Source organism: Chanodichthys erythropterus, chromosome 10, assembly GCF_024489055.1.
Source record: "Chanodichthys erythropterus isolate Z2021 chromosome 10, ASM2448905v1, whole genome shotgun sequence".
Classification (NCBI taxonomy): Eukaryota; Metazoa; Chordata; class Actinopteri; order Cypriniformes; family Xenocyprididae; genus Chanodichthys; species Chanodichthys erythropterus.
In genome coordinates this window covers 11,223,278-11,250,848 of record NC_090230.1, presented here as the reverse complement: position 1 = coordinate 11,250,848, position 27,571 = coordinate 11,223,278, and the positions used below count along the sequence as shown (strand labels likewise).

General features: G+C 35.2%; 1 protein-coding gene across 1 annotated transcript in view; it reads left to right on the top strand.

The window, feature by feature from the left end:
• lrp1ba (low density lipoprotein receptor-related protein 1Ba) overlaps nucleotides 1-27,571 on the top strand; it is a 297,751-nt gene that overhangs the window by 20,860 nt on the left and 249,320 nt on the right. The window contains exon 2 of the mRNA XM_067398603.1: nucleotides 20,574-20,687. Coding sequence (XP_067254704.1) covers nucleotides 20,574-20,687 — 114 coding nt within the window. The remainder of the gene's footprint in view (nucleotides 1-20,573; nucleotides 20,688-27,571) is intronic.

Sequence of the window (27,571 nt, the reverse complement as noted above, 5' to 3'; positions counted from 1 at the left end):
AATTTCCCCACAAGTGGGCCATTTTATATCCCTGTCAAGGTAGAAAAAGCTGAAATAGCTTTAAAAAAACATGATTTGTCATTTGTATGCTTCATTAATGGCTCTTACTATGGATGTGAATGGGGCCCATTTTGGAAACGGAGAAATGTGAAGCATATAATTTATAAAAGCATTTACTTTAATTCCTCCATTAAAACCTTTCTATTATTTGAGCTGTAAAGCTGTTTCAATCATCATTTTAGAGTCATTTTAGGGTTTAGGGTGTTACATTGTCATAGCGATAAAGTAAAATTGGATATAACTTCACAAAGAAAAGGTTTGTAAGTAATTTTTTCACTCTGAAAAATCATGTTAACTCATATTTTTCACATCTTGGTACTTTTGGTCACTCCCCGTGTGCCTTGGCCACCCATGACCCTGTCGCCGGTTCACCACTGTTCGCTCCTTGGGCCACTTTTGATAGACCACTGCAGACTTTGGAGATGCTTTGACCTAGTCGTCTAGCCATTGCAATTTGGCCCTTGTCAAACTCGCTTAAATCCTTACACTTGCCCATTTTTCCTACTTCTAACACATCAAATTTAACGACAAAATGTTCACTTGCTACCTAATAAATCCCACCCACTAACAGGTGCCATGATGAAGAGATAATCAGTGTTATTCACTTCACCTGTCAGTGGTCATAATGTTATGCCTGATCAGTGTATACATAGTATGTATAATATTACTTGCCAAAATCACATAAATGATTCTCTCTGAATGTTTTCTCTGATGAAATGTCTCTGCATGTTGCACAGAGGGAGTTCAAAGTTACAGGGCCATCAGAAGGACGCTCAAAACAATCTCACCTCTTCTTTTCTTCCACACTCGTCCTTTTTAACTAGAGTTCGCAACCTGCATATTTACAGTCTGCAGGAACTAGCACACAGTTGCGTGGAACACTTCACGAGACTCTAATAATTGGCTCCTCAAATGCGCAATGCAGCAAAAGTAAGTTCAGTGGAGAGCCCTAAGTGCACCTGAACCAATGTGGGACGCACTAGTGCGCCGTTGGGCTATTTATGCAACCCACCCGGACACCGTTTGCAGGTGCGTCAGTGTCCGCTAGGAACTTGCTGACTCTTGTGCTAGTAGACATCTTAATGTAGGCATAAACTGTGGTACCTGCAATATTAAATGTCATTAAGACCCTTTTAGAGCTTTCAAATGTCGCAGTTTGTAATTGGACACAATCAACCTTCCAACTTTGTAATACAAACGTACAGGGTCGTATTTCATCCCACAACACGTGTTGAATATGAATGCGGTGGGTGAAGAGGGTCTAGTGATGTTCGAGGCACAGAATAGAACATTTCGTACGTCGCCGGCGGCCCCAAGAAGACGAAACGACCCTATTGTCCTTATGTTTTAATTAGGCGTAATAAAAGTGTGGGAGATAATGGATCAGTGTATTCCCAAGAACACTCTGGAGCGCCGTTATGGATCTTACGCAACGACTCTCACTCCATTCATGGCCCTTAACTTGTGCATTAGCGAGCTGAGTGCCGCCCAGTGGGGCCGTCTCGTCACTGACCTGCTGAACTCACGGACAGTTAAGTGACTGCGGCCCGCCGATGTTTGAAAAGCCTTCTACTCGAGTCCTTCATAATGGTTGTAGATATTATATTAGCTGGAATTATGTCCAGGAAGGGAACTGCGTTTCCCATGGGAGGCGTATGAGGTTCGCTTTCTTGGCTGTGTAAATAAGGACAGGCTTTGGATATCTCTCTGAGGATTTACATCCTTTTTTGCAGATGGAGTATTTTGTGCAAGATGGAGTATTTGGATTGAGTGTTTTGTGCAATTCATAAAACTTTTTACTTGAACAGATGCTCATTTTTAGGTCTTTTAAGTGTACAACTGTGCATTTTGAATCCGAAATCTGATGAAAATGCACTATGAAATGCATTAGGATGCTGATAATACAAAGAAAATAGGAATGTACTGTATTGAAAAAACATGTCCATTAAAAAATAGTTTCAGGCAACTGGATTTGCTTTTTTTTTTTTTTTTTTTTTTTTGAAAATTAATATGTTTTATATATCTATAAAATTAAGTATATACTTTACAAATAACACTAATATATTTTACTTATTATTTACATTATATTTAGAGGTCATATGATAATAATAATTATAATTATTATTTTGTTTGATATATTTATTACATTAATTTTATATATAGAACCATAAAAGTAAATTACATAGCATATTAAATATTCTTTGAATTAAAATAAATGGTTGCATACAATAAATTGTATTATAAATCGTACATTTCATGTATAAAAAACACAAAACTGAGAATGTATATTGTATATTATTATATTAGTAGTAATATTATTAATAATAATATAGTATATTTTTGTGTATGTACCGTATATTAATTTGATGAGTTAGAATATTAATTTTTCTAAGTATATATATATATATATATATATATATATATATAATGATATAAATGGTTAGTTCCTGTCCTCGATTGGTCAATAACTGTGTTTTATTCACGATAACACGGCTATGACAGCTTCATCCAACGGTTCTGTGCAACCACCCTTAGCAATCACTTTTAGCAACGTAAATTTGTTCTCAACTGATATTGTTCATTGAATCTTACTGTATTATGTAGAAGAGTGTTGTGAGAAAAAGATCGAGTGAGCGAGTTTATTACCTGCATTCAGATTTAGCATTTTCCTTCAGGTCAGTCCTATGTTCATAATAAAAAAATCAGTTTAAATGTCCGATATATTATCTTGTCCTTTTAACAGTTAAGGGGTTTTCCCATGACTGATAGTTCAGTGTTTTCAATATAAAAGTCTACACTACTGACTGACACACTCATAAAGATAGACTTGCTGCCATCTAATGGCGTAATAATATAACTTCTGTTGCTGTTCACGGTCAGGGACTATTTTTTCTGGCGGAAGGAAGGCTTTTAGTCAAAGTTTACTTCATGAAAGTTGCATTGATACATATTTTTGGCTTTAATATTTGTATTGTGTGGTAACCATTTCATAAAAGCATTAAGGTACTTGAGGCTATGCTGTACCATGAAAAAGTCACGGCTGAAGGGCTTGCAGGCACTCCGCTTTGCGTTGTATCTCTAACAACGCCCTTCAGCCATGACTTATTCACGATACAGCACAGCCTTGAGTACCTTATTGCTTATATAAATTCTTTGAATTATTTGTATAGAAACATGCATGTATAAATGTAAGAAATATACTATATATATATGTGTATGTGTGTGTGCATATTTATAAATAAATAATATAGAATTGATTTGTATTTGTATATGTACATAGGCTACTCTTTGTACCATGGTACTTAATAATTTTGTGCCACATGTGTGTTTATATATATCAAAGTACCATGGTATTATAGTCTGATAGCACTACTATACTATGTTTTTTTTTTTTTTTTGTAAAGAGTCCTACAGAACATTGGCCTGGAACTTCTAACTCTGTAAAAAAAAAAAATGATGACACAGTTATGAATACAACCAAAATTCCAGCTTTTCCTTGATTTGCATTTTCAGCATGAATCTCCCCCGGAGCAGATGGCCGGTTGCTACAAGAATACGAGTGTTGAAGCCACTTTCACCTTCACTGACATTATCTGGACCCTTTTGAATCGCTTTCCCGCTAACGTCCGAGCCAGTCCTGTCAGAAAGGACACCCCCATCTCTGTCCGCGAAAGCCAAACGCCACAAAGCTCGCAGGTGGCGGCGAACATCGATTCCAGCATATTGGCCGAGGATCTCTCAAAACGGCTTTGTGTGATTGTGATGTCGTACAGAGGGCACCATGTGCTTGCGGTTTTATCAACCCGAGTGGAAAAACGCTGCATGTTTTTCCATTCTTGCAGTGGAAAACAGAGGAAGTGACTTTCAGAACAGCCGTATTTTGTTCGAGCAAAATGGTTCGCCATAATAGGGCAGCAGATGGGCGATACCACTGCGCGAGATCATTGGTGTTCTGTAGATGTTTTTGATGTCTGTGGCTCGTTTAGCATTTACGGTGTTTCTGCCGGGAATGAGGCGGATTCCATCATGTGCAATGACCCAAAAACCGCTCACTTTTTGCGCACTACAGCTGGTGAAAACGATCGGCACAGTCATACATTAATGTTCCCCGCGGTGTTGCATTTACACACACACTCAAATCATGATTAAATCTTAGAGCCGTGACAGAGTTACAGCTCGAAATGTGATGCAAATGCAATGGATGCAAAAATAGAAATTTAGGCTCACACATACATGGGCCTATAAAACAAGTTTGGGAGTCACTGTTGGGAGTCTCTTCTGTTCTTTATATAGGTAATTTGCAAATGTAAATGCAAAGATTATACAAACAAGGGAATGGGAGTTTTTTCATAACTCAGATTATGATTAGGCCTATGTTATGAGGACATTAGACATTCATGGTCTAAAATTTAGACTAGACATTTAATCAATACCTAAAAATAACAATTTAAGTTTTGCCATTATATATATAAATTATATATATATATATATATATATATATATATATATATATATATATATATATATATATATATATATATATTATATATACACATATACAAAAAATAATAATAAAGGGTACAAATTGAAATAATAATAAAGGTGTAAAATTGAAATTAATTAAATTTAAATTTTATATGTATTTTAGCATATACTCTGAAATATTTTAATACTATATTATAAATTTAAATTATACTTAAAACATTAAATATTATTATTATTATAAATATTTATTGAGACATTTTATATTATGCTGTACTGTAGAAATAAAAATACAGATAATTATTGAAATATTTAATATATATATAAATTATATATATATATATATATATATATATATATATATATATATATATATATATATATATATATATATATATAATATTAATATTTAGAATTAAATGTTTGTTTGTGTGTGTATATGTACTTATTTAATCTAGAATTTTTCTCATATTATTATAATAAAACAAAGTTTGACATGTAAAAATAAACTAGAAGACTAAAGGTAGAATTGATGCATCAGTGCATCAAGTGCTGAAACCAAAAGTTAACCTGGACTGTAGTGTGTAGATTTATTTTTGCACATTTCTATTTCAGTGTGTCTTATTTTTCCCCACAGATTCAGCATCGCTTGAACAGAACATGTTTCTGGTGCATTTATTGGCTTCAGACGGCCTCCTTCACAGTGCAGTTTAGAACAGTAGATGAATATGTTCCTTCGGCCGCGTCCAGTTCCCAGGTCTCGCCTCTGTGTGCCCTTCCGTATCCTTTTATCGCTGTATATAGTGGACACAATCACGGTTCTGACAGCTAAATGTCCTTAAACAAGCTGAGGAGCTGGTGAGGAACGAGAGTTGACAGGAAGTGGAGCTCATTCATGAGTAATGTAACATCCAGGGCTGTCCGCAGAGCACTGAAGACAGACGTATTTTTACAGCTTTTTAGGGCAGACACCTTTGTCTGACACGGCAGTTTTTCTCTCAGCCGCTTCCGTCATAGGCATCTTTCTTTGAGCGAGACAGCAAAACAGGCTATTTCCAGATGAATGAGGTGGTGGCATCAGTTAGTGAGGTGTGTCTCTTGCTTTTGCTCACTTGGGAAAGACGGACCCTGAGGGACTCTTGCAGCACAACTGCAGTACGCACACACACACACACACACACACACACACAGAGTGACGGAAACATGCATGTATAGACTGACTAAAAGACTAGTTTTCCCTCAGGAGGTCAGGAAAATGTGTTTCACAGATGCACTGATTTCAGTCCTGTCTGATTTGAACACATCTGTTTTTTTCTCACATAACCTTTGGTGTCCTCTAATCTAATCCAATTATTTAGTGTTGTTGTTATTATTATTAATAATTATTTAGTGCATTTAGTGTTATTTCTTATATTATTTCTATATCGAAATTATTTGTTTTTATTAATATTATTAATATTTCTTCTTAATAATAAAAATTAAAAAAATAATTTATTATTATGTATTAATGTAGCAAAAAAATTACAATTTATTTTGAAAATTTTGTATTACAGTCTAACTACTCTGAAGGAAAATGGTATATTTTTATTAATATCAATTATTTCATACTTCATTAATACTAAAAAGTATAATTTTATTCTTTATATATATTCATAATTGTTTATACTTATATTTTAATTATAAATTGAGAAAGTATATATATATATATATATATATATAATATATATATATATATAATATATATATATATATATATATATATATATATATATATATATATATATATATATATATATATATTAATTAGATATTATTTTAAATATTAAAGGTGCCCTAGAACCCTTTTTCACAAGATGTAATATAAGTCTAAGGTGTCCCCAGAATGTGAAGTTTCAGCTCAAAATACCCCATAGATTTTTTATTATTCAATTTTTTAACTGCCTATTTTGGGGCATCATTAGAAATGCGCCGATTCAGCGTGTGTCCCCTTTTAATACATTAAATAAAGTTCACACAGCTAATATAATCCTCAAAATGGATCTTTACAAAGTGTTCGTCATGCAGCATGTCTAATCATGTAAGTAACGTTATAGTATTCATTTGTATGTTTACATTTGATTCTGAATGAGTTTGATAGTATGCTCCGGCTAACGGGGCTAAAGCTAACATTACACACTGTTGGAGAGATTTATAAAGAATGAAGTTGTGTTTATGCATTATACAGACTGCAAGTGTTTAAAAATGAAAACAGTGACGGCTCTTGTCTCCGTGAATACAGTAAGAAACGATGGTAACTTTAACCACATTTAACAGTACATTAGCAACATGCTAACAAAACATTTAGAAAGACAATTTACAAATATCACTAAAAATATCATGTTATCGTGGATCATGTCAGTTATTATCGCTCCATCTGCCATTTTTCGCTATTGTTCTTGCTTGCTTACCTAGTCTGATGATTCAGCTGTGCACAGATCCAGACGTTAATACTGGCTGCCCTTGTCTAATGCTTTGAACATGGGCTGGTAAATGCAAAATTTGGGGGCGTACATATTAATGATCCCGACTGTTGCGTCACAGCCAATGTTATGTTGAGATTCGCCTGTTCTGTCTTTTGCAAAAATCAAATGTACATAAGAAGGAGGAAACAATGGCGTTTGAGAAACACTGTATGTCATTTCCATGTACTGAACTCTTGTTATTCAACTATGCTGAGGTAAATTCAATTTTCAATTCTAGGGCACCTTTAATTTAAATATTAAATATAAATAAAATTAAAAATATTATATATATATATATAATATAGGGGGTTCTAGATGTTTTTAGCATGTTGCTATGGGGTTGCTAAGGTGATCTGGGTTGTTTTCAGCATGTTGCTACTCTAGGTGGTTTTTGGCATCTTCCTATGCAATTGCTAAACTGTTCTTGGTAGTTTTAACATATTGTTGTGTGGTCCCTAAAGTGTTCCTGGTTGTTTTTAGCATGTTGCTGTGGAGTTACTAGGTTGTTCTACATGTTTTTTTAGCATGTTACTATCTGAGGGGTTCTGGGTGGCTTTTAGCATGCTGCTCTGGGGTTTCAAAGGAGTTCTGGGTTGTTTTTAGCATGTTGTAATTGCTACCGTAGGATGTTCTGAGTGTTTTTGTAACATGTTGCTATGTGGTTGCTAAAGTGTTTTGGATTGTTTTTAGCATGTTGCTATGTGGTTGTTAAAGTGTTTTGTGGTGTTTTTATTGTTACTATGTGGTTTCTAAAAAGTATTTTGAGCGGTTTTAAATATGTTTCTAGATGGTTACTTGAGTGTTCTGGGTGGTTGCTAGGTGATTACTTACTGGCCCAACTTTACCACCAATATTCTGGTCTCTAGATATGACTTGCATGCCTTCTTCTTGTCCATTTTAAAATAGAAAATCAATCATGGTATGAGATCACATTCTGTTGTACAGCTGCACTGAGCTTTAATACTTAGCAACACTGTCCACAATATGTCTAAGCTTAAGTCTTATTCTTCTAAAATATTTTCAAAAAGGCCAGTTGAACATGTTATTAAATTAAATAATTGTTTGCTCTTCCAGCTGAATCGTTCCACTCAGGATGTCCCACTGAGAGCGAAATACTGTACGCACTGTGAAGCGCCACTCTGTTATGCTAATCTAGCCCCATTATGAATCCATACGAATTAGAAACATTTTGGAAACTGAAGCGAGGTGGTCTCTTGAGTTCACAAAGACTCAGCCAGTCAGAATCCGCAAATGTTAAGCACTTATTAAAGCGAACAGGAAGGCACAGGAAGTACTTATCTAAGAAAGGGCAAAAAAGATGATGTTTCATTTGCAAATCTGATTGTGCGAAGATAAAAGAAATTCAGATATCTGATTAAAAGGATAAAATCTTAGGACAACGGATGCAAAATCGTTGCATTTGAATGTTTTTTTTTTTCTTTTGGAGCCTCTGCCAGAGGTTTTTGTGGTGACATCTGCGATAAGAGAAGAGCGTTTCAGACTTTAAAATGGCGGCTCATAGAATGAAGACAGCTGGCGAGGCTGGATCTTGTCATTTCACAAACCGAGAATGCCCTCTGATGTAGATTGTAATGATAAAAGAGCATCCAAGGACTCATCGTCTCATTCCACATTGTTTTTGATGCTAAAAGTTGTTGCAGGTTATTGCGAGAGCGTGTTTGTGAAGCTCATGATGACTTTCAGCTGAGCAGACAGCTTGACTGACCCTGAAAATGCAGAGATGACATGCAATTCCAAACGATTCTTGAAGTAACGGGTTAGTTTATGTAAATCACTTTTTTCATGCACCTTCAAAACTTTCCATCATGAAAACAGCTTTCAGATGGCAAGAACACTTTCAAATTGGGTTAAGAGAATTAATATTGCACAGTGGCTCCTCAAAATACAACTTTTCAAGATTTTTTTTTTTATAAATGAAAGTATTTTTTATTTATTTTTTAATGTCCAACAGTGATTTTTTTTAATGCATTGCACATACAAATTAGAGGAGTGGTGTTTAGCTTTATTTATTTATTTATTTAAAAAATATATTACACACTATATATTATTGCATATTATATATATATATATATATATATATATATATATATATATATATATATATATATATATATATATATATATATATATGCAATAATATATAGTTTATTAATTAATTAATTAATTAATTAAATTTATTTGGTTTCTTTTGATAAAAATATATATTAATTTGTTTATTAAAACTTTGTGTTTGCGTATCTTGAGGTTCATATTGTCGCACATGCTTTGGTGTCCAATAGGGAACTGCTGTGTTTTTGAAATAAGCTTAAATAATTACATTTTTCCTGCCAGAAGTTTGGTTGCACAAGACTCGTTCCTCATTACCGTGTCACATCTCTATGGCAACCACGAATGATATTTCATAATTAAGAGCTGGCAGAGAGCCTACGTCCTTCCCACTTATTTCAGAAATAAAACGATCAATATGGACCCCACGCACGTGCCGTAATTGAACGAGCTTGTGCACGTTGGGATTGATTAATCACGCAAGAGAGAAATTGCAAACATCTCTTCGGCACAATGGCTGGAGCTGTTCATCATCTGCACTCACGCTGATGAAGCTAACGGGCGGCGCTGAGCTTGTACGGCAGGAGTCAGAGTTAATGTTTGCAGCGCGAGGGCAGGTAGATGGAACAGCGGTGTGTAATTAAATATCCAGATTTGGATGAGGATATGCCTGCGCTCATTAAATGTCACTCACTTGCACCTTGTTAAAAAAACGGCAGAAGATTATCCTGTTTTACAGCTGCATAGATGAAGAAATGATGCATTTACTCTGCAGTATGAAATGTTGCATTAAACCACTGACTGCTGCTGCTTCTGATTGCTTTTAGAGGGAAAAGCTGCCCATGACGACTGGTCTAGGATCTGTTTTCTCCATAATAATAGCATTTTGGCAAAACTTATTTAGCAAACGATCCATTGCGCAGCAGTAGCTGCATCTCAATTCAGAGACTGCATCCTTCAAAGGCCGCATCTGAAGACCGATTGCATCACCGCGGCATGACAAAGTCTGTCCCAAATGCATCTGTTTCCCATGAAGGATACAACAGATGGATCCTTCCATCTGAACTTGCCTACCCCGGAATTCATTGCTACATCAATTGCTGAATTACCCTAGATGTCACATTTAACAACGCTCAGTCCGACCTTCGTGGGCTTCGAAGGCTTGGCCTTTGAAGTCTGTGTCCTTCGAAGGATGCAGCCTCTGAACTGGGACACATGCAGCTTGTGTTTGCGCTCTGGAGAATGTCAAAGGTTTCTATTTCTAGTTTTTGCAGCGTTGAGCATTGCCGCCAATCACAAATGTATCTGTTGATTTCTTGAAAGCAATGGCCAATCAGAAGTGTTTTAGCGGTCATTTACACAACATTGTTTTCAACTAAAAATAGAACTTTTTATGCATTTTGACCATTAATTTGCATGACAACAGCATTTTGGGGGCCTGAAAACACAAACTCTTAAAAACGGGATTTAAAGTGCAAGTTTTTGAAAACGATACTATTATTGTCTCAGTGTAAACTACAAAATGCATATTTGTGAAAATGTTCTCAAGTGCATGCATATTACGTGTTCAGTCTATAGGCACATGGTGTTTCTTTACAAAGTGACATCGCCAACTACTGGCCTGACAGCATAATACAGCATTTTTAGTCAGTTTAGTCAGGGATGAATGGGGATCTTTTTGAAAACGTTGTTGTCTGTACACAAAAAATGCAAGGGAAAAACCTTTCTGTTTTTAGAACTTTGTTGTCGTATATATATATATATATATATATATATATATATATATATATATATATATATTAGAGCCCGACCGATATGGATTTTTGGGGGCCGATGCCGATATTAACTCGAAAAGAGCCGATTTATAAGCCGATATTTTGATTTTGAAAATAAACTGGATATTAGACCCATTTCCTATAAACTACACTTGCACAACATTCAATAGCAAAATATCTGCCTGTTCTATGTATGTGGGCTGTATAAACCATTTTCCAGAAGGGATTATGTATAAAAAAGCCTTAGATTACAGTCTCAATGACTAAACAATTGCACATCAAAAGTATATATTTTTTAATGATCAAAAAACTGTCTGGTTTTAAACATTTAACAGTTTTACTTACTTCCTACTGAAGCTGGTTTTAACAGTCTGTGTGTGTACTGTAAATAAATTATAATACTAAAGTTAAAGTAAAAGAGCTATAGGCCTACCAAACAAATTCAATATTCCACAAAATCATGTCAATGAATTGAAAATAAAATTAAAATAAGTTAAATGGGAAACACTGCAGATATATTTAGAATAAATTAAACGCTAACGTTATAGTTTGACCTCTTATTAACGTTCGCGCTCTTCCACTGATAAACACAGTATTAGCTTTGTGGCTAATCTAATATAGCAATGCATTAGCGGCTTTAAGTGATGTTACAGAATATTTAGAAGTGATAATGATAGGACCGTTAGCTAGAACTACCACACTGTTTTTATATACAGTGTATGAACTAAATCTACAATAATTTCACATGACAAACGACAGACTCACCGTCAAAAGAGTACAACAATACTTTCTTCTGTGGTGTATTTCTGGCGCTGTTGTCAACTGGGGAGTTGCAGAGCTCCCTCTGGTGGGAAAACTATGCAACACTCATAACATGAGTGAAGCATGAGACTCTGTTTCTCATGTTTCATTGGCCGTTTTAAACGCTGATGCCGATTTTAAATGCAATTAGCTCATATCGGCCGGCCGATATATCGGTCGGGCTCTAATATATATATATATATATATATATATATATATATATATATATATATATATACACACACACACACACACATTTTAAAGTCCCCATGGAATAAAAATTGAAGTTTTTTGGCTTTTATGAATATGTTAGCCTTACTGTTATGTATAAGCTATTGTGATCCATGGGGATGAATGGGGATCGATGAACGTTGCTGTCTGTGCACAAAAAATGCAAGGGAAAAACCTTTCTGTTTTTAGAACATTGTTGTCGTATATATATATATATATATATATATATATAATATATATATATATATATATATATATATATATATATACACACACACATTTTTTGGCTTTTATGAATATGTTAGCCTTACTGTTATGTATAAGCTATTGTGATCCATGGGGATGAATGGGGATCTTTTTGAAAACGTTGCTGTCTGTACACAAAAAGCTATTGTGATCCAAAAATGACACAATTTGCATTTAGAAGATATAAGCATTCAAAACTTACAGTCTCTCACTTCCGCCAATATGGATCAATGATTTTGATGACATCACGCTGCACTTCAGCTTATCATTAGATTTTCTGTCCACTCAAATGTTCTCTAGAATCTAAAGCGTCCCGCCTGCTATTTTAAATAGATGCTGAAGCTCCAGCTAACATTGGTCACTTCTTATAATACATTGACTATTTTCTACATGGTGAATGGCACATAGTGCAGTATAGGGGATAGGGAATGATTCAGAGTGTGTAAACATGCTTTCCATACTGTTTCAGTAGAAATTACATCAACACTGAATAATAATGCTGCATGTTTCTAGGCACTTCAGTGGGCCTTTAAATTACATTTGCATAAATATAATATTTGCATATATATATATATATATATATATATATATATATATATATATATATATATATATATATATATAAAATAGCCAATTCATGTTGAAATTAAGTAGAAGTAAACAAAAATGAGAGGAAGCAGCTAATAGTCTTTAAGACAGTTAGTCTTGGCTCATGCAGCCATGGAGAATTTCCTCCATATGCCTGGTCGTGGGTCAATAGCACTCGATTCACAAGGACGGCCACCATAGGGAGGAACGTTCTTTAGAAGAGGCACTGAAAAGTCGAATCAGGATTCCATGTTCCCGTTTTTATAACTTTGTCCAATAAATGTGCTATGTGTGAATAATCGCAAAACTTAGCATGTCAACACAGTCCTACTCTGTAACAGAATGTCATGAGAACTTTATCGCTTTAACGAATCTACAAATGCTCTCGATTTATTGACAAACAACTGAGTAGTGCTGAGGTTCACATCATAATACCTGCCAAAACACTGCCAATGTGAATGTTCACCATTGGACCTGGTTTTGTATATTTATGCACCCATATTTCACTCGTTCCCATAAAATATATTTCAAAAGCAGCTGTCAGGGATGCGTTCAGCATGCAGTATTTTCCCAGGTACAAAACAAGCAGACGCGGAGTGGCGGAGGGCTGTGAACAGAACCACATTAGGCATAATGTGTGAGAAAGCCACACTGAATTTTAAGATAAGCTGATGAATTATTCATGTTTTCTTAGTGAGGAGTTTTTGCGCACATCTGTGTGTGTGTGTGTGTGTGTGTTAGCTTCTGTTTAAGGTAAGAGGGCCTGGTTTGTGTTATGTGAGATAATATCTTGATAATCTGCCATTGTGGAGAGAAAAATGGAAGAGTTTGCTTAAAATTGAGGCAGGACAAAAAATGAAGGCCTTTTTAATATGTTTGCATTGATTTTTCCCTTTTGCTTTAGGATTAATGCATCTCTATCTCTTTCTCTTTCTCAGACATGTGTAGCATTGTGATCTAAGATTGAGGATTATGGGTCAGATTCATTATGTGTCTTTTACATGCGTATGACAGCCATGACCAATTTTTCCTGTGATTTTCAATGTGAATAGAACAGATTGTTTTCACTTACACTATATAATGGGGACAAATGAAGCCTAATAGAGGAGTATATGACTTTATGCAATACTGCAAGTAAATTAAATTGAAGCTATCCAAATTTCCTTCCTTGTTGTAACAATGTTTTCCAAGTGACATGGAAGATTCATACATGTTGAAAACATGAAATGAATACATGAAAACATGTTTGACATCCTCTGACAGGATGGAATCAAACTTTTAAGCTAAAAAAATCTGTCTGTGACCATCATACACTACACGATTTTCTGTGAAATCTGTTAAACTCAAATCTGGCCCTGCAACTAGCATCAACTTTTCCAGACTCTAAATTGGGGCAAAAGTCATGTAGTGTATTCCAGCCTTCAGTTAAGTGCATCCTGTCACCGTTTAAACTGCACTGTCAATCATTGTGTCACATTTAATTTAATTGAATGATGTGGGTCTGCACTTCGGATTCTAACCGGAAAGAGTAGACCATCCGGGTGTCTTTGGAATACTCATTACAATGCACTACAATTTGGAACACTAATTCTAATTTTGAATACTATTTAGAACACAAATGTGTGAATTGGGAGGTTGAATTGGGCCAACTGTAGCCTACCACTTTGACATAAAGACAGTTTTACACTGTATGCGCAAAAAAGTCTCTAATTCATTTTCAATGAGAGAGACATGGAAAGCGGCAAATCGGTGGTAGTTCTAGTAGAAGCGAAGTGACGGCGTGCAAGCGGTGCTCACACCTGAAACCCTTCGTGCACAGCTCTTTCTAGAGGTTATAAATGCCAGGCCTATATAAATATTACCCACACAAAAAGGTGAGCTACGTGAATTCTCCCCCGCCTTCACTCACACACACATGGGGTGAACTAACTCCATGGTAAGGCTAAGAAGATGCATACATTTCCTTGTAATAGTTCAATTTTCGTGTCGTCACACAACCTACACAGCCCAGCATAAACGCTCCTGATAGATCGTTTGTTATTAAAGCGTCTATGTTCACAAACCACTTTTAATTTTAACAGAAAAGCAAGGGATTTGACATGGCAGAAGGCGTGCAAAGAGCGCTCCCTGATTACTAAAAAGCTGTCATATTTCTTCATCGCGATCTCCCAAAGTTCTGTTATTATAAATGAAGCTGTCTGCACAATGAATCTCTTATTTACATAATTTCTACACTTTGTTTGTTATAATGAAGGGATTTGAGAGCATACAAAACTCAGAATCCAGAATTTTTGTTCAGTGCTAACTTAAACACCTCTGTTTGGCCATTGCGTTCAAGAAATCAACAGATATGTATGTGATTAGTTACATTGCTCAACGCTGCAAAAACACGTTTTAAATAGAAACCTTGTTTGCAAACGCATGCTTGCATATACATACTGGATTGTTTGCCAAACCTGTTTCGCCAATATTCCATTATTAAAAACTGATCCTAGACCAGCAGTTATGGGCAGCTTTTCACCCTAAAAGCATTCAGAAGCAGCAGGCAGTGGTTTGAGTGAGAAAATTCCATGCTAGCCTCAAGTCCGTGGCCCGGGGATGCACACACACACATACATAAGCCTACCTTTCTGAAGCAAGTGTCGGTCTTAAAAATCATTAGTCAGTCGTCATCTTTTGTATTCATGTCTGGATAGTTTTATTTGTTTTGATTACATTTTTGTATGTACATCAAGATGTTTTGCATGTAGACCGAACTGTCACTCTTGGGTGGGGCGGGTCGGGTTGTGGTACTTGGTAGAATGAAGGAAAGTTTAGATTTAGAATAACTAATTGGGTGATAACTTTTTGATTTAAGTGAAATAATTCCAAACGACTGTCTAAAAAATAATTAAATAAACTAAATCCCTGTCTTTCTTGCCGCCCTGACTGTGCTGCCACCCTAGGCGGCTGCCTAGTTCGCCTATAGGCATGCGCCGGCCCTGCTGCCAGTGAATCACATACTGCTGTTCAAGACACTTTGAATGTGCTTTTCCTTAAAACATGCTGTAGAGCAGATGCTGTTGAACAAAACACTCATATCTCAGCTGATTTTTACCATAAACAGACCGTTTACGGGTTTTCAGTTTAAAGGCTGTTCTTCATTTCTGTATATTGGCTTTGACTCTTCGCATTACCAGAGTGCGAGTCCAAAACACGTTTCCGTGTACATCAGCGCTCAGGGCCAAACGAACAGGATGTTTCCTTTTGAACTTCCTATCTCAACTATGAGCTTCCTTGTCATCTCCACCAGAACGATTTGAAACTCGTTGTAATCACAACTCATGCTGCTTTCACACATCAAACTGTCCTGCCCATCCACTCAGCAGGAGGGCCACAAACGCTCCTCTATTACCATCCCATCTTCACAGCGTTCTGTTATGGAAATGCGCTTACTTTTCCCAGCTTGAAAGACTCCTAGCTTCTCCTGCGCTCCTTTTCAACTTTTCAACAGTTTGATGTATGAAATCCATCTCTACACTTTGGTAGGTCTGTCCCTGCTGCTTCTCTCTGGGATTGTTTACAGCAACACAAATAAGGCCAGAAAGTAATTCAAATGGATTGTTTGGGTTTAGGCTAAGTACTGTCTTGTGAAGGGTCTCATGCAGTACACATGTTATTTGGTTATTTATGAAGCACTAATGCATCGTGGACAAAAAAAAAAAAAAAAAAAAAAATGAGCGAGCACTTTTTAGTAGATTGCTTGCTACTTGAGGCTGTTGGTTTTTAAGCATTTGGGTGAATGAAAGAACATTTTCTCTTTGAACTAGTGAGAGGAGAGCAGACGATAAGGCCACACTCACTTAAAGCTGAGGAAATGTATTCAGAACCAGTATATGGAGCTTTTATTTATTTTTATTTTATTTTTTTTACATATATTCACATGGCAGGCGCTTTTATCCAAAGCAACTTACAAATGAGGAATGCAACAAGCGATTCATCTACAAGAGGCACTAAATACAAGAAGTGTAAACGAGAAGTTTCAGTATGGTTTTGGTTTATATATATATATATATATATATATATATATATATATATATATATATATATATACATACAAACCCGATTCCAAAAAAGTTGGGACAAATTGTGAATAAAAAAGGAATGCAATCATTTACAAATCTCATAAACTTTTATTTTATTCACAATAGAATATAGATAACATATCAAAAGTTGAAAGTGAGACATTTTGAAAAGTCATGCCAAATATTGGCTCATTTTGGATTTCATGAAAACTACACATTCCAAAAAATTTGGGACAGGTAGCAATAAGAGGCCGGAAAAGTTAAATGTACATATAAGGAACAGCTGGAGGACCAACTTATTAGGTCAATTGGCAACATGATTGGGTATAAAAAGAGCCTCTCAGAGTGGCAGTGTCTCTCAGAAGTCATGATGGGCAGAGGATCACCAATTCCCCCAATTCTGCAGCGAAAAATAGTGGAGCAATATCAGAAAGGAGTTTCTCAGAGAAAAAATTGCAGAGTTTGAAGTTATCATCATCTACAGTGCATAATATCATCCAAAGATTCAGAGAATCTGGAACAATTTCTGTGCATGAGGGTCAAGGCCGGAAAACCATACCATACTTAATGCATAATGCCGACGCACTGCATTACATACAGGAATGCTACTGTAATGGAAATCACAACATGGGCTCAGGAATACTTCCGGAAAACATTGTCGGTGAACACAATCCGGCTAAAACTCTATAGGTCAAAAAAGAAGCCATATCTAAACATGATCCAGAAGTGCAGGCGTTTTCTCTGGGCCAAGGCTCATTTAAATTGGACTGTGGCAAAGTGGAAAACTGTTCTGTGGTCAGAAAAATCAAAATTTGAAGTTCTTTTTGGAAAACTGGGACGCCATGTCATCCGGACTAAAGAGGACAAGGACAACCTAAGTTGTTATCAGCGCTCAGTTCAGAAGCCTGCATCTCTGATGGTATGGGGTTGCATGAGTGCGTGTGGCATGGGCAGCTTACACATCTGGAAAGGCACCATCAATGCCGAAAGGTATATCCAAGTTCTAGAACAACATATGCTCCCATCCAGACGTCATCTCTTTCAGGGAAGACTTTGCATTTTCCAACATGACAATGCCAGACTACATATTGCATCAATTACAACATCATAGCTGCGTAGAAGAAGGATCCTGGTACTGAAATGGCCAGCCTGCAGTCCAGATCTTTCACCCATAGAAAACATTTGGCGCATCATAAAGAGGAAGATGCGACAAAGAAGACCTAAGACAGTTGAGCAACTAGAAGCCTGTATTAGACAAGAATGGGACAACATTCCTATTCCTAAACTTGAGCAACTTGTCTCCTCAGTCCCCAAACATTTGCAGACTGTTATAAAAAGAAGAGGGGATGCCACACAGTGGTAAACATGGCCTTGTCCCAACTTTTTTGAGATGTGTTGATGCCACGAAATTTAAAATCAACTTATTTTTCCCTTAAAATTATACATTTTCTCAGTTTAAACATTTGAGATGTCATCTATGTTGCATTCTGAATAAAATTTTGAAATCATTGCATTCTGTTTTTATTCACAGTTTGTACAGTGTCCCAACTTATTTGGAATCGGGTTTGTATATATATATATATATATATATATATATATATATATATATATATATATATACATATACATATATATATTTTTTTTTGTTGAAAATGATTTCAATGTTTTATTTAATTTTCATCTAAACGGGCTATATGAATTTTCATGTATTGATTGCTTTTTTATTGCCAATGTGTGAACAGCTTGTAACGAAACTGTTAAATAATTTCTTATTTATTGGGCTTCACTTTTTGACTTTCTCTGTGTCTTGGGATTTTTCCTTTGTGCACATGATGTACCTACCTAGACAAAACAAGCAGTAGTAGTCCTTGGACACACTGATACTCTCAACCATAACCAGAAGTTGAAGACACACACACATTTCTTATTTATTATATTTCTTGAAATGCCATACATGGTAAGGTTTGATTCTTAAGTCATATAATTGGATGCCCAAACCATCCTGGAGATTGTTGTTTGACCTATGTCTATAAATATGACCCTTCTTCCTGAATAAATCTGAGAATGCTTTGTACCACACTTGATCTGTTTTTGCTTGGTCATTCTCCCGAGATCTCATGCTGCTGCTGCCACACATCACAGGGTTTGAGGCGCCTGTTTCTAAACTGATGACTGAGACTACAAATATTCTACCTATTATTGAGATTATGATCTAACAGAAACTTTAAAAATGGGACCTTCCTTGACTTTCTAGGTTGTCTATGAAAGCCTGTAGACTTATTTTATGTGATGGACTTTCAAAAGATATGACGGTTACTCATGCTCCCGAGTGCCTCTCTTCCTCTCATTGACACATGAAACAAATGCCGAATGAGCTATTCTGAAAATGTCAATGTATCATGCAAAGGGATAAATTCAAACTATAGCCTCAAAAAGCCAGATCTGTAGTTTAGTTTAAAATTTACTTTTAATCAAAGATTTATCCTTCGTTGCCTTTGATATCCCGCAATCCAATACGTTCCATTCGGTAACAGTTTAGCTAGAAAAAGAAAGATGGCGTCTGAAAGTTGCGATTTCTGGTCAGTTTGTGTGTAAATGTATGTTTTTGACCAATTTTTTCCACTTCTGATGAAATTTTTTTTTGTGAAAAATTACTACTGTAGTAATCAAATATTTGTTTAGTTCTCACCAAAGTTTGTTCTGTTTTGCTGTAGATCATTCAAATATTACGCTGCCTCAGAAGTCTGTCGGAAATCAGTTTTGTGAGGTATTCGTGTGCAAACTCTGCCTGTTGAGTCATTGCAAGGCAGTGAGGCAACAAGCCAGCTGCCTAAGTTTTTGGATGTAGCTATAGCCAAAGTCCCTTTCAAGGCAAGTCATTTGACTTTGGTGGCCATCTTTGAAACGCCTCTCAGACATTCCAGTCATGCAAGTACAGCTCCTATCTCTTTGAATAGGGAAACATCAAGTTCTCCAAAGCTGTTCACCAAGCTTATGATTAAATTTCATATTTGAAATCACCAATGAACTCTGACAACAATTGTCTCATAAGTGTTGTTTCTTTTGTTAAAATAGCATTAAAAAAAGCTTATTATTTCAAGCTGGACCAGCCAATGCACATGTACAGTCCTAAGTGTGTGTCTCAGAACACTGACTGTTTAGCAATATGCCCTTTTCACATTTCCGGGGTGGAATTCGTCATAGTTGGGTAAACTTTTATAGCAGTGAATGAGAGACTTCATTAAATATATGTTTTGCGTTTCCATTTGCGCAAATAGCAAAAGAAAAACTCCACGATAGACTTCCAAAAAGAGGAAAAAAATATAGAGCGATTGATAACAGCAGTCAGAAGAGAGAACAATGTCATTTTTACCGTCGCACCCACAGCCTCTGTATTAGAAACACCCTCACAGTAGCATTAACTAGTTTTTTTGTAATTTGATGCAAAGGTAATATAATACTAAGTATAGTGTTATAGTGTTATAAATGTACATACATTTTTGTTATTATGTATATTTATTTTTGGTACTGTTGTGTTTCCTCATGATTTCCAATGTAAAATGTGGGTTATGAAGCTAAAACAGTCAAGTACCACTCATTCACATACACCATATCTGTCATTTTACTGTAAACCCACATTCAGCATTAATACTCAACACAAACTTGAGAAACATACTATAACATCTTATTCATGACCTCTCATTTTTCATTCTCTCCCCACGTCATCTTTCCACCTCTACTCTCCACTATTCCTCAAGCATGTGACATCGAAGAATTTCTTTGTGGCGACGGACGCAGCTGCGTTTCCAAGAGCTGGCTTTGTGACGGGGAGCTTGACTGCCCCGACGGTTCAGATGAAACATCAGCGATATGTGAGTCCATCAACAAAACACATTTCACCATTTCTTTAATGCACCATAATTATTTCATTTATCTAAACTATTGATCTAAACAAATATTTATTTATATTGTTTTGTTGTTCTATCTGTCTGATTGTGTATCTATCTATCTATCTATCTATCTATCTATCTATCTATCTATCTATCTATCTATCTATCTATCTATCTATCTATCTATCTATCTATCTATCGATCTCAACACATTTCACCATTTACATGCTTTGCCCTCATATTGGTCTCATAACCTATATATATATATATATATATATAAATGTCAAATAAACATGTTAACAGGTATATTTCTTGTGTACTTTACACTTTATGGTCTATTAACTCCCAAATAAAGAGATCTGTAGTTTAAATGTGCTTGAATCGGTTGAATTTGAGTATCTCAGAGTGTTTTGAAGGACACATTCAGATTGAACATTGTCACAAAGGCCACAGACTAATAAAAAGTGCATTAATAATCTACATATTCAAATAAATAAGCATTTTTAGAAGAGTTTTTACACACTCTCTGCCAAGTTTTGTCATTTTGACTGAAGTCAATGAGATTTTCAGCTCAAAACAATCATACTTGACATTTCTATTACAAAATGAATGGGTTTTCAAAACGCTTCAGTAAAATTGGGAAATGCACTCATAAATATTGCTGGATGAGAAATGGTAAGTGGCTGGGATAAAAGATGTCATGACGTGTTAATTGAAGGAATTGTTACCTGAAGTGTTGTGCGGTTTCCACATGGTACTGTCCTTGAATGCACCGATTCTGAGAGGATAAAGAGATGAGAAAGCTTTTGTACATATGACAGGCTGCATAATTATCTTTTTAAAATAGAATGCATGATATATCTTTTGAAATTCAGTGTGCGCTGGAAGAAATATTCCTGGCAAGCCTTTTATGAGATCAGAGGAAATCACAGTTAAGGTCAGTTGCCTTTCGGCAAAACTGGAAAAACATAGTAACATAGTAAAATCTTTATTTTTTTTAAGTTATTTTTCCTGTCAGCATTTGGCAAATAAATACCCCTTGCTTATTAATCCTGACAGTTTGGCAATTGTAGAGCTCATTTAAATAAATATGTTTTTATAGTGTATGCTGTCTTCACATGCAGTACAGGACGTGCAGATGCATATACTAACTCGTTGCTGACTTTTATCATTGCACATCAACAAACATACCGCCGTGGTTCCTTTGATCAGTTTGTCATCTCTCGTCTGTGAAAGACCATCTGTGGTTGTCCGACTTGCCATTCTCCTCATATTCATCCCCATAATCACACTAGATTAGTACGTAATCCATTTTCAAAGTGATAAAAAGAAGCATAATTAGAAATTTGTGTGATATGAATGAAATAGACAGGAAAATATGCATTGAAAGAGTTTATTTCACTCTAATGTGATTTTATATATATATATAATACACACAAATATGAGCAACATACAACTTTTAACTTTTTGTTTTTAACATACATATTTGATGTATAATTATTAGGGCTAGAAAGCGATTAAAATGTTTAATCTAATTAAATGATGTGGTGATTAATTAATGTAATTAATCACAAATTTATCGTTCATCAGATTTGGCTGAATAATTATATCCAAAAGATAACTTGAAGTCATTATTCTGTAAAGCATCAAATAGACATGTGGTTGAGTAGATGATGACTGAATTTTAATTTTGGCTTGAACTATATCTTGATTTATTTATTTATTTATTTATTCATTTTTATCAATATGGACATATGAAATTGAAAGTAAACATATGGTCAATTTACTGAAGGCTACCAAGAAAGCTAGGTAACTTAAGTTTATTAAAATGTGCACATTTATGTTAATGTGGGGGGTGACGCGTCATGCAGACACAATAGCACTGTATGACAGATGAATCTCTTATTTTGTTTTTCCTTTTTTATTCAAAATATTCACAAATTGTTAACTATAGTCTATCATGAACTATAGACTATATAGGCGCTGAGCAGCCACGAAAACACAAGATATTCTCCATTCATTTTTACCGATAAAAATGACTGCAGCTTGCAGACGTGATGTTCTTTACATTTTTATAGTTCACTTGAGGCAGCTATGGCATTTTTTAACGACACATCAATGTAATGTGAAATGTAATAAAACTCACGTGCTATCAATAGTGTCCTCACGGCTCTACTTTGGCTCAGATATTACGTGTGCAGTTATGGAGTGTGGGCACCAACCGGCAGAAACATAAATTGTCGCCTATTGTCAGATATTTGAATCGGGTTTTATCTTTAAATCATGTCAATTGACCTATAACACTTTGACCTATAACACTTGATGGGTGCTGCCACCAAAGCCAAAGTGCAAAAGCAATTTAGAAGTGAACGTTCTGATCTTACCGGTGTTGTCGTTCACTTCAAAGGGTTCAAATCGATCGCCTTTCGCCTTTTATTTCTTTAATTTTATGGATATTCTAACTGCATTTTATAGGCTATACCACGCAGTGAGTTGTTGCCCTGCAATATATACATCATCAGACAACTGTATGAAATGTCAGATGACCTATATGTCTAGGGGCGGGGCAAGTAGCCTACGTTAAAAGCGTTAAAAATTTTAACACGTTATTTTTTTTCCATAATTAATCTAATTAACGCGTTAAATTCCCAGCCCTAATAATGATTAAACACATATTTTAAAATGTAATTTTATTTTTTATTTTATACACATTAAGAAATAGAAAAGCTGCAAATAATACGAAGATTGATAAAACATAGTGCTAGGTTTAAAGTCTATTTTTTTTTTCTTTCATATTTTAACAGGCTGGCAATTCAAATCAGCCATGCAGCTACACCACAGTATAATAGGTAGTTGTGTGTGACTAACCTTTGTGAATGCGATGTCTCATAAAATTTGATGATGTTGTTCCGGTGTCTTTAATTGTTTCCCCTCATTCTGTGCATCTAGCTTATCTGACGTGATGATAAACCCAAACAAAAGACCATGTGGCACGGTGGCTCCCGTCATGTTGCATGGGACTCTTATTATGACATTTTGGAGTTTACGTGCACAGACATATGTAATCAAATTCTATGACAAGAGTCCAATCTACCACGACACGTAAGGAAATATGTGACGCAGATATAAAACCATTTAAACACAACACAAATTCTTTATATTATATCAGTAGTTAAGGGTAAAAGACTTGAGTCGTTTTAAAAATATTCAGAGTCTTTTGTGCCGATTCGAGTCAAGTCTGAAGTCATTTCAGGTCGAGTCCGAGTCTGAAGTCTGTTAAAATGCGACTCGAGTGCGACTCAAATCCGAGTCTCTAACTCAAGTGCCCATCTCTGCTTTGAGACATTAAATAATTTAACGGCGTCTCTCATGAAGCTTTGCAGATTCTGCTCTGGCTGTGCTGTTCATGTGTTTTGGAAGGCGTACTGAAGGGAGGGCGGGATCTAATGCTTTCAAAGCTTGCTTTTGATAGCCTCTACGAAATTGCCTACCCTACCTTTAAGAGAGACCCCACTAATATACTGTCATGCTGGAGGGGGTTGAAAATCTAAAACAATAAAAAAAAAAAAAAATGCTGAATTAATGAGGTTACATCACCCTCAATATCTTCCAGGTTCCATCTTGACTTTTGCTGCCTAGATACTTTTGAACATCTCTGGAGATCCGGAGGCCCTGAGAGGAAGAGCGAGAGACACTGAGAGGATATTTTTAAACAAATCTCCGATTTGTTGAATTACATATTCTCTTTTTACCGGGATTATGAAAGTGGAACAGAGGTCCGCTGGGACAAGCCTTGGGGGGAAACCTGTGTATACACTTCCTTTCTCCAAAAAACTCTCGAAAAAACCCACTAGGCTGATCATTTACAAGGAAATTGAAAGTTAAGGAGGCAGACGAACTGTAGGCCAAGACTTTCATGACCCTTATTGGAGCTGGGTGGAGATCAATATTGCTGTTTTGGCAGTGGCCTCTTCTCCCCCGTGAAACCCCAGAAATGTCAAGCAATCCACAATCAATGATTCACAAGAGACAGCTGCCGGCGTGCTAAATTCTCATGTTCTTAAGAGACATATTTAGGAGGAACTGTGCAGGGAGTTGAATATTAAAATAGCTTTGCTCATCACATTTATACACAGTACCCATATGAATCGAGTTAAGGGGGTGAGCCTCAGTTTTATTGCTTTTATTTGTATTTATGCTGTGCAGAGAGGGAAAACAAGAACATAGATGCTTTTAGAAGAATTTGTGTTGTTCATCTGTTTTTTAAGTAGGTTTTGTTCTGTTATTTCTTCTAGTGTCGAAAGCTACCCAACAGTCTTGTGAACATTTTTGAGTACATACTATTCAATATTAAGTGTTTATTTTAAATGCGTAATAATGTGGACATCACTGCTGTTGTGCAATTTTATTATATGCATATGCTAAATGAAATGGTGTTATTTTATGTTACATTATATATGTGGCTGCTGCATTATTATGTTTTTTTTCTTTTTTCTCATTTTTAATAGTGTCATGAGGTTAAAAAAAAGAGAAGGCTTTCTAATTTGGGCTCATCCTATCTTTTTTTTTGCACCAAAAAAGTCATAATTTAACTTCCTGTCTGTATAATAAATTTGGGGAAAAGTGTTAAAATTAGGAAATTCGACTGTAGAAAAAAAATTAAACATTTATATGCTGTAGTCATTTAGTGCTTGTGTCTAATGTGAATATTAGTATTTTTTTCAACAATTTTTTAAAATAACAAATTCGTTAATGTTCTAAAAATTATATGTTTATAATTTGGATATAAAATATGAATTATATATTCATATTGTCACGGTTCTGTTATGTTTGGACTTTTAGTTAGTTTATCTTCGGTCACATTTTTCCTTTGTTCTAGTTTCCAGCCACTCTTTAGTAACTATGGTTTAGTAACTGATTAGCTGCAACAATTTCTGTCATTTATTAACCCATAAGAACCCGTGGTGACGTGGATGTCACAAACACTGGTGATTATCTGGAAAGGTCTTTTTAAAGCATTATCCCTTACTTTCAACCCAGGAAGTCCCTAAGTGACATTTAAGGAACATCCAGGTTCAGTCATGTGACAATCTGTGCATTTTTGTTGCCATGGTAACATTTCCAAAATGGTGGCCTGCCTGGTGTGCACATGTTGCAGTTTCAGCAATTTTTAAAAACGCTTGTTTTTGTTACTAAAGTTATGTTGCAACAATTCTAATGTTTTAATAACATATCCTAGATTACACTTGACCTGATTTTAAAACAGGTCTTGTACAAATTGATATAAAACAAGTTATGAAAATGTTGTGGTGACATATGTGTCACATCGGGCTGTTAACCTTAAAACAGGTGGAATTTTGATGTGACGTATGTGTCACATTAAGAAAAATGGTAATGAGCTGCTCAAATAATTTAGCTGATTCAATCATTTTAGTGTTATATATATTCTGCTGCTCAATTAAAAGCATATTTTAACATATGTAAACAAAATAAATGTAAAATTAATAACATTGTTAATGAAATGACAGTTTTATTGCACAATATACACATTTTTGCAATGTTATTGCACTACATGCATATTCAACATGTTTACCTCCAGTGCGAGGTAGTTATTTATTTTTATTCAGTTTGCACATTTTCGAGTTGTGAAAAAATATTCTAAAACTTTATTTCTGGTTAAACCGTATACCTGAAAAGGTAGAATTTTGATAAGTTACAAAAAAGTTGTTGTAAAATTGAATGGTCACAGTTGTGGTTTTGAAATATGTGGCAAAGCAAATAAAATGCAAAAACTGTATTACTATAAATAAGTTTTTTTTATTTATCTTCCCAGAAAAGTTATAATTTTGAAAATGTTGTGGAAAAGAAAATAAATAGAAAAAAAAAAAAATATATTTAGAAAGAAAACTGACAAAATGTTATTTTTTTCAAATGAGAAATAAAAGCCCAATGTGACAAATATGTAACATTAAAAATTTATCATAAACGCCCAATGTCACATATATGTAACATTACAGATCTTTGACAAGGAGTGGTTGTATTTAAAAAACAACTGCAGAAACATGTTTTAAGTGGTCCATTTAGTCTGTTTTATATGCCCCATAATTTTCCTAGAAGGGGAAATTGGTCCGGGTTCTTATGGGTTAAGACAGGAAGTTCATTGTACATGTTCACTGAGGAACTTATACTGTAGAAAGAACTTTAAAAAACCTTAAAAAAATTTGTGTTTGTCTAAACTGAACATCATTAATAGCCTATTCTTTTCAAAATTCATGTTTTTATTAGAATAATGCTGTCATTACCATTAGGCATTTTCATTTCAAACGTCTCAAAAACATTTATTCTTGGTTATATTGATATGGGATGTGGCGGGAACAGAAATCTGTTAATGCTGTAGAATTAAAGTTTAAAAATTCATTAATTTTAATATTTTTACATCACCCGAGAATAGCTTTATTACACATTGAGAGTGTCATTACCAAACCTGTACTCAAAAACGACCCCCCCATAAATTCACACTTGATTTACTATGAGCTTAAATGCCTGCAAACATGGTGTGTTAGCAAATCCAAGGCATATTTAAACTAAACAAAAGTATCATTATCTTCACACACACCATTACCGCCTCACACACAATGTTACAATCACTAGGGGTGAAATTGCAAGCCACAGTTAACCTCACAAGAATGGAAAATGGGCTACTTTCCCATAGACTGGAGTGCCTTCTCGTGTTCTTGCTGCGTTCACGTCACCTCGTATTTACCGGAATCTTGAGATAACAACACGTGACGTTATATTCGGAGCTGTTCACGTCCTTTTTGGTTCTTGGACTAGGAATTATGCGTTTCCATGGCAGCACTATCAAC